The sequence below is a fragment of the Neopelma chrysocephalum genome, unplaced genomic scaffold (genome assembly GCF_003984885.1).
Source record: "Neopelma chrysocephalum unplaced genomic scaffold, ASM398488v2 Primary Assembly neopelma1_75, whole genome shotgun sequence".
NCBI classification, from domain to species: domain Eukaryota; kingdom Metazoa; phylum Chordata; class Aves; order Passeriformes; family Pipridae; genus Neopelma; species Neopelma chrysocephalum.
The window spans coordinates 11032882-11044202 of NW_020897736.1; the positions used below are offsets into that span (position 1 = coordinate 11032882).

General features: G+C 42.9%; 1 protein-coding gene across 1 annotated transcript; it reads left to right on the forward strand.

The window, feature by feature from the left end:
- The first annotated feature begins 635 nt into the window (after positions 1-635).
- ARRDC4 (arrestin domain containing 4) lies at positions 636-8985 on the forward strand. The gene is made up of 8 exons (XM_027688480.1): positions 636-992; positions 1991-2057; positions 2330-2477; positions 3676-3778; positions 4535-4728; positions 5350-5512; positions 6008-6162; positions 6285-8985. The coding sequence occupies exons 1-8, from the start codon at positions 647-649 to the stop codon at positions 6339-6341; spliced, it is 1233 nt and encodes a 410-aa protein (XP_027544281.1). The 5' UTR covers positions 636-646; the 3' UTR covers positions 6342-8985.
- The last annotated feature ends 2336 nt before the right edge of the window (positions 8986-11321 follow it).

Below are 11321 nucleotides of genomic sequence, written 5' to 3' on the forward strand. Positions count from 1 at the left end.
AGCGCCCGAAGGCCACTAGGGACCAAGGTCTCCCCGCAGCCCGGGGTCACCGAGGGCACACGGCTTCCCCACAACGCGGGGCTGGAGGGCAGTGACCACAGGCGGTGGAACAGCGAGGGACAAGAACCCCGAACGCCGGTCCCCGAGGACCCCTCATGACGCTTGAAGGCAGAGGGGGCAAAAGGCTGAGGGCGGTTGACGGCTGGGGGGGGGCAAAGGCTGAGAGACCCCGCCCTGACCCCGCCCCCTCATCCGGCCCCGCCCCTCCCCTGCCTGTTTACCCACAGGCTGTGCACGTGGTGGCCGCGCCTCGCCATTGGCCGCCGCTGCGGGGACCTGCCGCCGCGCCGCCAATCGCCGCGCTGTCCACGCGCGCCTGCCCTCGCCCCATTGGCCCCGGTGCGGCGATCACGCAGCGTGACGCCACCGCGGGCGTGCGCGGGCCGGGCGGCCAATGAGGAGGGGGCGCAGGGGCGGTGCGCGGCGAATGGAGGCGCGCGGGGCCGCGGCGCGGCCAATGGGCAGCGGGCGGGGGCGAAGCGAGGGCGGGGCGCGGGCGGGGCGCGGCGCCGCGGGCGCTGGCGGACACGGGCGGGTTTAAAGCGCCGGGCGAGGGCGGGCGCGGTTCCCCCGCGGCCGGGGAGCGATGGCGGCGGCCGGGCCGGGCCCCGGGGCCGGCGGCGCGGTGAAGACGCTGGCCCTGGTGCTGGAGGACGAGGCCCGGCGCGCCGGTGGCGGCGGCAGCGGCTACTGCAGCGGGGACACGGTGTCCGGGCAGGTGCTGCTGGAGCTGGCGGGGCCGCTGCCGCTGCGCGGGCTGCGCCTGGAGGCCGCGGGGCGGGCGCGCGTCGCTTGGAGCGAGAGCCCCGGCGCGGGGCCCGGCGCGGGAGCCTGGGGGGTGGCGGTGCGGCCGCCGGGGCCCGGCCCGCGGAGGGAGGCGGAGGTGCGGTACCTGGACATCCGACAGAGCCTCCTGAGGGACCCGCCCGAAGGTGAGGCGGGACCGGCGGGGGTGGGAGCGGGGGAGTGGCGCTGAGGGAGCGGAGAAGGCGCCCAGGGACGCTGTGGGCAGCGAGGGGAGGGGGAGAAGTGGGCGCCGGGACCCTTGGCAGTGGGCAGCGGGTGCTCAGGCCCCGTAGGACATCGCCGCCCCGCCGTCAGAGCCCTCACCCGGGGAAGCTGCCACAGCCTCACCAGTGGCCGCCCACTGACTTTTTTTTGTGCGGTGGCTGAAAAACGCGGAATGGGGCTGTAAGAAAATCCGCAGTTGCGTTCCCTGCAGAGGCTCAGCCCGCCTGTGAATTCCGTCAGCCGTGTGGGTTGTGCTCTGTAAGCAGCAGCTGGGAAACCCCCGTGGAAGACCCTGGGAGCAGTCGGGCTCCTCCAATAGCTCGAGGAAGCAGAGGCAGCTCGCTGTGGCAGAGCTCTGTCACTCAGGCACTGCAGCACCTATGGCAGTGTCGGAAATTTAAAAAACAGAGCAGCGACATTTTGTTCTGTGAGGGTGAAACGCAGCTCTCAGGCTGAGCTGCAGGGAAAGTAAATTTAGGCCTTCAGAATTGTGTAACAGCAGGCCCTCTATGAATGTATATTGGGAGCTCATGTATTAATAGTATTTCATCATACTGACCTTAAATTGCAGCTTTTTTAGCACAGAAGTTGGTTTAATTGTTAATTGGAAAAGCAGATTAATTGCTGTCTTGCTGAAAAGGAAAAGAAACTTACTTTGTGCTCTGCAGAAGCCATTTTGGATTCGAAATTGGCCAGAGTCCTGAACTGAATCTCAAGGTCTCCCATGCTTCCTTGATTTTTGTTTTTCATTGAAATCACATCACAGCACAAATAAAGCACGGGCTGCAGTCCAGAACCCACTGGGATCAATAAAAACTTCTTGTATCTGGGTGTTCTTATACATAAATAACTTAGAAAAGCATCTGCTTTGTTCTATTTCTGGAATAACTAAAACATACTATTCATTTTCATCCTACAGGTGAGGAAAACTTAATTCTTCTAGATGGAAGACACGAATTTCCGTTCAGCTTTCAGCTCCCTCAAGAGTAAGTTAAATAATCCAACCTGAAGGGATTGTGCTGGACGCTGCTTGTACTGCAACATTATCTTAATGTAATTTGACTTGTGTTTTTTTTAGTATCAGCTTTATATGTTTCTCTTAATCAGGCCCCACAGACAGGCCTTGTTGGCTTCAGTTTCCCCCAGGCCCTAAAAGTACGAGCTGTAAATTGGTTAAATGTTCATGTACACGGGAAGCGCTCACGTTTGGAACTGAATTATTAATTAAGGGTAATGGTTTTGTGACTGCTTGTTTCAGACCTCTGGTGACCTCTTTTACTGGGAAGTATGGCAGTATTCAGTACTATGTGAAAGCCATCCTGGAGAGGCCTGCAGCTCCTGATCAGAGTGTGCAGACAGAGCTCCAGGTCATCAGCCATATCGACGTCAGCTCACCAGCCCTCTTGGTAAGAGGGTCCTTCCTCCGCTCCTCCTCCCCCTTCAAAGCCAGCTGCAAAAAAATAAAACATTTCCAGGCAGCATTCACATCCATAGCCATTTCCATGTTATTCTGGAGTGTCATTTTCTGACTTCTGAAAGCATATAAGCTCCCTAAGCTTTTCTCTATAAATAGATGATCTTAGGTTGTGTGAATAGCAAACAGTGGCTTTTTTAATACCATTGATTACATCCCTGCTGGCAGAGATGCTCTTGCCAAAAAGTTAGGCAGGCTTCAGATGCATAAATAAGGCTTAATAATAATAATGCACGAGTGTAGAGTAGTTTACTCTTACCAGAGCAACTACATTCACAGGACTGCAGTGTCCTAAACTCTACAATAATAGTAGGTTGAGGAACAGTAATTAGAGAAGAGTATTAATCATGCCCAGCCTGTCATTTATGCTCTGGCCATTATGTTACATATCCCTCCATTTTGCATGTCGTTTTCCAACATGAAGTGTGTGCACACAGCTGCTCCAGAGATCCTGTCAGTTATTTCCCTATGACAGATTTGGCCACATTAAAGCATTGAGTTTTTTTCTAATGACTGGAAATACTGTAGAGTAATAAGAAAGATCAGGCATTAAGTAATGAGAAAATAGGCAAGATGGAAGCTAATGAGCTGGATTCTTTTATCTCAGCCCATATTATGAAAATAATATAAAATTATACCTTGCACTTTCATGATAGCAACTGGATCTAAATGGTTATTCATTTAAATATGAATGAGTAATTTCTATTTTATTTAAAATTATAGGATCATTTTAACATCATGACGTGAACATAGCTAAGAGATGTTTTGAGTAGGGTGTTTTTCCTCTTTATGTGCTTACATTTTAATCTCTTTTAGAGAGAACTTCAGAGTATTTTGGCAGTGACATCTTTAAGCAGAATAGTCTTTATATTCAACACTGTCTATTAGGAGTTTGAAAGCATTATATCCAGATTCTGTAAGGACAGAGCAGCCCATAGGTAATGGCACAGGAGAGGGCTGTGAGGCATATAAAGTAGATAATGCCAGTCAGGGGATTCCAAGGCTATCACCAAAACTGCAAGCAGATTTTTTTCATTATAATAAATATAAAAACAATTTTCATTATTATATTGACTGGGTGCTGTTCAGAGCTTTCTCCCATAAAATGAAAAATACTCTGTATTTTATAGACACCTGTTCTAAGAAGTCAGGAGAAGATGGTTGGCTGTTGGTTTTTCACCTCTGGGCCAGTGTCTCTCAGTGCCAAAATTGAGAGGAAGGGATACTGTAATGGTAAGAGTAGTTATCTTAAAAATGTAAATATTAAACACCTAGTAGTTGGGTTTTTTTTATCTCTGTGAAGCCAACACTTTATAGTTCAAAGAATAATTCTGTTTAGTAGGAGTAAGTTAAGATCTATATGAACTTGGTTTAACAAATATCATCTTGCCTTTCCCCTTGGGAAATATAAATTAAAAGGAAGTCCTGTTAATCTTACAAAAAAACCTTGTATATTTGAGTGTAAAGAACAACAAAATGCTTTTATTTGGGGTAAAATACTTAATTGGGGATGTAATTAGGTTTTTATGTCGTTTGTGTAGCTTTACACTTTTGTAAGAATGAGCTTTAGCAGCTTGTCATCTTGATAACATTAGAGACATTGAGGAAATAAAATAAAACATCCTGAAATTCATTTAGTACTCTATAAAAGGAAGATTGGGGCATAATTTGCAAATAAAGCTTTTATAGCTTGTTCATATTATGCTTAATGTTTCAAAATGAATCATTGTTTGTATATAAAATGTAGTAGGTGGCCATAATTCTGCCTGGATACCACTCTGAAAAAAATAAACTAGCTTGAGGAAACTTCACAAGTATTGTTCTCATAACACTGCAGATGATGTACGTGCTGTGTAACATGCTTTGATACTCCCAGAGGAAAGTTGGGAAATACAAATTATTCATTGGACTTTTTCTGTCTCTAAGGGGAAGCCATACCAATCTATGCAGAAATTGAGAACTGCTCTTCTCGTTTGATTGTTCCAAAAGCTGCCATTTTCCAAACACAAACTTACCTGGCCAGTGGGAAGACAAAAACCTTCCGTCAGATGGTTGCCAATGTCCGAGGAAACCACATTGCCTCTGGGAGTACAGATACCTGGAATGGGAAAACTCTGAAAATCCCACCTGTATCCCCCTCTATACTTGACTGCTGCATTATTAGAGTAGAATATTCATTAGCTGTAAGTATTGGTTATTCAAATGTACAAACTTTGGATTGAGTTGGGAACAGAAGAATTTACCGAGTAGCTGTTAGGTTTTTAATTTGGGAATGACAAATATAAATCTAGGGAAAGGTGTCCCTACTCATGGCAGGGGGGTTGGAACTACATCTTTAAGGTCCCTTCCAACCCAAACCATTCTATGATAAATAAATATCATAAATCACATATATATAGATGAGACACTGAAGATCATGAAGAGATTCTGAGATAGAAAGATGGGAATAACAGGGGAAAATGGAAATATATTTCTAAGGAAGAAGCAGCTTAGTTTGAGACCAGCAGAGGTTTTTATGGCAAAGTAGATCAAGCTGAATGGGTTCCTCTGGTGATTCTTTTCAGAAGTGGGAAGACTGAAAATCAAGTGCATAATTACATTTGTCAAGATGTTTTTAAATGTCACCTAGAGACAAGTTACAGAAAGAAGGAAAGGAACGCTGCCAGGGTATTAGCTGAACATAGCTGGAATCAGAAAGCTCTTAATTTTTAAACAATTTGCAGTGTAGGGAATAGGGTAGCCTTTAGGAGCATTCAGTGGGGTCTCATGATGTTTTTTTCTTTTGTTTGGGGCTTGTCACATAGGTGTATATCCATATTCCTGGTGCTAAGAAATTGATGATTGAAATGCCTCTGGTGATTGGCACTATTCCATGTATTGGATTTTCAAGCAGAAACTCCAGCATTACCAGCCAGTTTAGTATGGATATGAGTTGGCTGGCATTGACCATGCCTGAACACCCTGAAGGTAACACATATTGAACTCTTTTTATCCAGCACAGCACTGTCTGCAGCAGATGGGTGTAATGCCAATTTATGGGCACTGTAGGGATGTAGGCAATGGAAGTATGACTCAGGAGAAGGTCTCAGGTCCAAAAGGATTGGGTGAGGTTACCCTAACTCCAGCCTTCCTTAAGTTTATCTAATAATAACTAAATTTATTTAAGTTATTATCTAATAATAACTAAATTAATTTATTCATTACTGAATATATCTTGATACAGCACAGGCTTGTTGCTGGAGTTGCCCTAAAAGCATCTGTGTTCCTGCTGAATCACCTAATCTTACTGAACACATAATTTTAGTTACAATATGTATGGGTTTAATGCACTTCATACAAACTGACAGTTGTACAATGTTTTATAAATACAGTTTTCATGGGTTTGGATATACTGTACTACAGATGTTGTCTTGCTGTGAGTGAATAGTTTGAAATTTGACAGTAGCATCTCTTGTGTTTCAGCACCACCAAATTATGCTGATGTAGTGTCTGAGGAAGAGTTTTCCAGACATGTTCCTGCTTATCCACCACCCATTGACTGCGAGGAACAGTTGTGTTGTCCTGTCTTTGCTTATATACAAGAGTTCCGGTTCCAGCCTCCACCTCTTTATTCAGAGGTAAAAAAATAAATAGCAGGTGGTGTTTTTATTGTCAGATGGCAAAAAAGAACAACAAACCAAAACACATACTTAAATGCAGGAATTGCAGGCAGTAATTGTTGCCTTTCTTCTCTCCCTAGATTGATCCACATCCAACTGATGTAGAAGAAATTCAGCCCGTTTCGTTCAGGCTCTGAAGAGGATTTGTAACAAGCATCATTGTGATGAATGTCTTAATCTTTCTGCTGCTTAAGCTGGTAGTGCAGCTAAAAAGGAAACAGTTTTCTTTTTCAAAACTTCAGTTTGTGTACGAGAAAGGCAAAGGAAAATGGAGGAGGAGGTATGAGCACGTTTGGTGATGAAAGAGAATCTGCTGGATTAGTCTGCACAGAGGAATAATGTGGGAGCAGCCAAGCTTGGGATACTTGAGAAGTACCTGAAAATGCTGAAATGAAAATGAATGAATGAAATACTGAATGTTTTCCCAAAAGTGGACACACTACACAAAGTACGAGGAGGAGATGTATGGATCTTCTGAAGAGAAAAGAATTTATATTTTGTTTGGAACACTCTGGAAGATTGTACATAATGATGTTGAGAACTCTTGTAGTAGAACTTGCGTAGTAGAACAGAATGTGGGGTAAGAAAACATTTCCAAAAGATTCCAGTGTTCAAGGGGCTTCAGCTTTGCACTGTCTGCATCCAGGAAAGGAACACTATTAGAAGGTGAAGTCTTAACTCCAGCTTAACTTCGTATTTCATGAGAACCTGCCCTTCTCACGACTGCCAAGTGGTACTATTTCATCACTCGTAACGATCCTGAAGGCATCACGGATGACAGAGTAGCTATTACGCAATACTATGAAGGCAACCATTTACTGAGTGAGAGACACAAGTATGGAAGAGAAGAGTGGACTTTGATACAAGCTTATGCACTATGCTTTCTTTCAAGGGATTTCTTAAGGGAATTATTCTAGCCTCTTCTACTGTGAGTTCTTCTTTTGCATCTTAAGCCTATGGATAGCATGATAAGGGGAAGCATGGCAAGGGAGAATCCTTCTGCCAACAGCAGGTATACTTAGCAAAATGGACAATACTTATTTATTCAAAAGCCTTTATAAGCCTACCTCTGTTTTGGATATTTACTTACGGTCAGATTTGAGACCAAAAAAAGTCTTGTTAAAGCTCCAGTATACTTCAAGGTTCTAAAAGGGACCCTAAATGGTTTCTGTGGTTAGTGAATGAGATAAGAGGCGTAGGGAGAGGTGTAAATATACCCAGAATAGACATAGCTTATAACTGAAGTGAAAGCAGATATCAGGGGAACAAAGTCCTCTGGTAATGGCACAAAGCTTTTCATTACTCCTGCATTTTTGTCTAAAGATCTATTGTCAGGGGCTGCACTGGTCATTTGCTATCCATACTATATATGTTGGTGTGTTTCCTTGTTTGTTTTTGCTGTTTAATTTTGTTTTGGTGCAATATTTTAATGTTTTCTTCCTCAGGTCATTTAGAACAGTGAGAGTTTGTTGCTGCTAAGAGTGAAGGCACAGCATTTACGTGCCCTTCTGCTGCCTTCCTTTAAAGTAGAATGTTTGCTTCCTGCCAAGCATCAATTGGGATAAATAAACCACCACCAACAAATCACAGGAGCAGAAACACAGCATTGTCAGCACGCACGTTTACAGTCCTGTCTTTAAAGTACAGGGGATTTTGGACTATTAGAACTACTCCATATGTCTTACAGAAGGGTTTGGGGTTAAAACCCGGTGCTTCATGTGGTAAAACATTGTACTTTCTGATAACTACAAAAACAGTAATTGAGTTTCCTTCATTTCATCAGTAACTGCAGTTTAAAGAAAGTTTAAATGGTTTTTTATGAAATCTGTCTTCATATAAGAAGCAGGGATTTTTCTACAGGCATACACACGTATATATTTTTAGTCTTCTCTCAAGTATGACTTCCTTACATTGTCTAATTTCTAGCACTTCACCTCAAAATCACTTTTGCATCAGTGTGAAAGACAGACTGATGGAGATCCATGTTTCCAAACTGCAGTTATTTTTTTTTCATTTGCAACATTAAGTATTGTCTTCTATAGCAAATGCAGCTTTAACCAAAATTTGAGTGCATGTTTTAGAAAGGACATTCTAAAAACAAGTATTTAAGTCTCAAGATGTAGCTCTCATGCCTTTTTAAGTGAGGGCCTGCCCATACAATCAATGCAGGATTTTCATTCACATCACCTGGAAAGGGAATAAGCATCTTTTCCTTAAACAGACACCATTATAGTTACTTGAAAAGTAATGTTGCTGTGTATTAACTTGCATGTTAATAATTCAAAAAATTAGCTTAAAGAACATCAGGTGCTTTTTTGGACTGTAATACCTGATAGGTGATGTGTGCTACCTGGTATAATCATGGTCAAGCAAACAAGAGAATGAAGGGTAAAGATATGCTTTTTTTTTTCCTTTAAAATCTTTGAGTTGTTTTTTTATTCTTTGCAGATAAACTGTGGCCTTAGATTGTTTGCTGCAAAAAAAAAAGTCAACTATTATGTGTTTCTTAGGAAGCACACATGGCCCTTCAAAGGAGGGGTGAAAACAAGATTAAATTCTGCTCTCTGGCACTTGGCTTAGTGCAGAAATTGATCCTTAAAAATAATTACTGTTTGCACAATAATAAGTTCAATATGCAGGGGCTTTGTTTTGATAACTGTGAAACAGTTTAAAAGAGACAAAATAAAAAAAAAAAAGCTGTTTAACATACAGGAACATGATTGTATTTTGTACTAATGAATGAGCCCCATGGGTTCTTTGTTAATAAAAGTGTCAAACCTACATTGTGCTGTTCATCTCTGGTTTGGTGTGTCTAAGATAAAGGGCTGCAATGTCAAGAAATACCTGTACTCTGCCACTTCTGAACACATACAGGTCTCTATTTCTTTTCTCATCTGGGAATTTTGCCTTCATCTGTCACTGTTTTAGTTCCCTCAACTATCTATAACCAAGAATTGGTTATGGGTAATAACCAAACAAATTGATCAAACAGGGCCTGCTCCCACCTATATTATTATGTAATAATATATAATATAATAACCCCATAAGGATTGAAGGATATGTGTCCTAGTTGATATTTCTCTCATGTATTAATTTTAGAGGATATTCTTTTGTGTTTCCTTTAGTCAAGATTATTGTGTAGTTTGTAGATCTAAATACATCAGAACAACCTTATAACCATAGCACAGAATGACTAAAGCAGAGAACCCTGGGGAAAGAGGTGACAAAATGTACCACATCACTCACCTGAGCCAGGGGTGAGATGATGAATCTCTATCAGGGTCCTGCCTCCCAAACAACAGTTGATTTCTTCTTCCTGTTTCCGCTTTTGAGGGAAGACCACAAACTTCTCCTTGGAAAATCGAGGCAAAGCTCCTGTTCAGGATCAAAGAATCAGAGTGGTTTGGGTTGGGATGGACCTTATCCAGTTTCACCCCCTGCCATAGGCAGGGACACCTTTCACTAGACCAGGTTGTTCCAAGCCCCGTCCAACCTGGCCTTGGATGCTTCCAGGGATGGGGCATCTTCAGTTTCTCCAGGCAACCTGTGCCAGGGCCTCCCCACCTTCACAGGGAGGAAATTTCTTCCTTGTACCTTGATGGCCTGTTCAAGCACAGAGGGGTCATGACTCATCAAAAGGAAGATGCAAAACCTCAGATTCTGGTCTTAGATTTCTAAAATCTCTCTCACTAAATGATACTTAAATATCTTATCACTAAGGTCACAGCAGCAATTCCACTTCCCCCACTGTTCAGTTTTATAGAGGTGTATCTCTGCTGACAAGCTGTAATTGTCTATTAAAATATGTTTAGTGTTTAAACAGATAGTAAAAAGCCATGCAGGGATAGAGCAGATCCTGCAGGCTTGTGTTTGCAGCTCTGACTCCTTTGATGTTTGCATGGAAACATGCAGTTTACGTACAGACTAAGAGAGATCATTTAATCAACTCCTGGGGCATGTTCCAAATTATTAAAATAGCATGTTCCATGACTTCACCACCCAGTTTGGACAGCAAAAGGGAACATCTTAAATCCTTTTGTAAAATCTCTTGCTATATATATATATCAATAAAAACATGTTTGGAGAGCACAGTTTGCAAACAATGTTGATTTGAAGATAACCAATTGTTCTACAACTCCCTAAAAAAACCCCACAGCAGAAATGCCTATTTTTTAGTCAAATTCTGCTGATTTTCAGTGCCCTCCTCAGGGTAGTGACTGAGTACAGGGACACAGAACCCAGCCTTCAGACTGCTGCATTCTCTAAAGCTGATTATATAATATGTTCACATCAATATGGACAGTGCAGGCTGCTGCACAAAGTAGATTCTCCAAAGAACTAATTAGTTCTATGATGAACCCAGTCCACTTTTGGTATTAAAATTTTATATATGGCATAGACAGGGTGAGAGTCTTCTTTCCAAAGATCACAGTCTTGTGGTCATAATTTCTAAGCAATTAATAGGAAATGACAGTATAGAAAAGCTCTAGTAGAATGTGGACATTTTAGCACAAGTGACTAATAATTTTAATTTAAAAAAACATAAAAGATGTGGAATGTAAAGTGGCAACTCAAGTGGAATTTTAGTAGAATAGCTGCTTATGCCAGCAACATGCTGTGGGCCTTCTTAGTTACACAGGACAGATTCTATCTGATTAAGTACAACTGTACTACTGATAAATCTCCAAACACCCATCCCTTGAAAGGAAAAGAGAAAATCCTCAGTTCTGGCTTGTGTTCAGCCACCTGGCTGCCTGTAGGGTGAGGAGAAAATGAAAGACAAGGTGAAAGGAGGAGCCAGTGCTGGTGCTTGACAGACACCTACAAGTAGGTTGTCTCAGATAACCCAAAGAGTGCAGAGCAGCCCAAAATATTTTTATAAAAATGTATGAGACATCTGTCAAAATGATGGCAAAGTTTCTTATCACTATTTGTGGTCTCGAATAACAAGTGACTGTGGCCAGATTAGGGGAAACCTAAGTATCATGTCAGGCATATTTTTACTTGGCACTCAGCAACTGTGGCACCCTAACAAACAGCATCATCCAAACATTACACCAGCCCTGCTTTGCTTCTGGCTCTACTCAGTGTCCCAGAACTCTGTGGATACCCTTGCC

Coding starts and splice junctions, on each gene's coding strand:
- ARRDC4 (XM_027688480.1), top strand. CDS start 647: ATGGCGGCGGCCGGGCCGGGCCCCGGGGCCGGCGGCGCGGTGAAGACG. Junction 2,478..3,675: donor TCAGCTCACCAGCCCTCTTG/GTAAGAGGGTCC, acceptor TGTATTTTATAG/ACACCTGTTCTAAGAAGTCA. Junction 6,163..6,284: donor CTCCACCTCTTTATTCAGAG/GTAAAAAAATAA, acceptor TTCTCTCCCTAG/ATTGATCCACATCCAACTGA.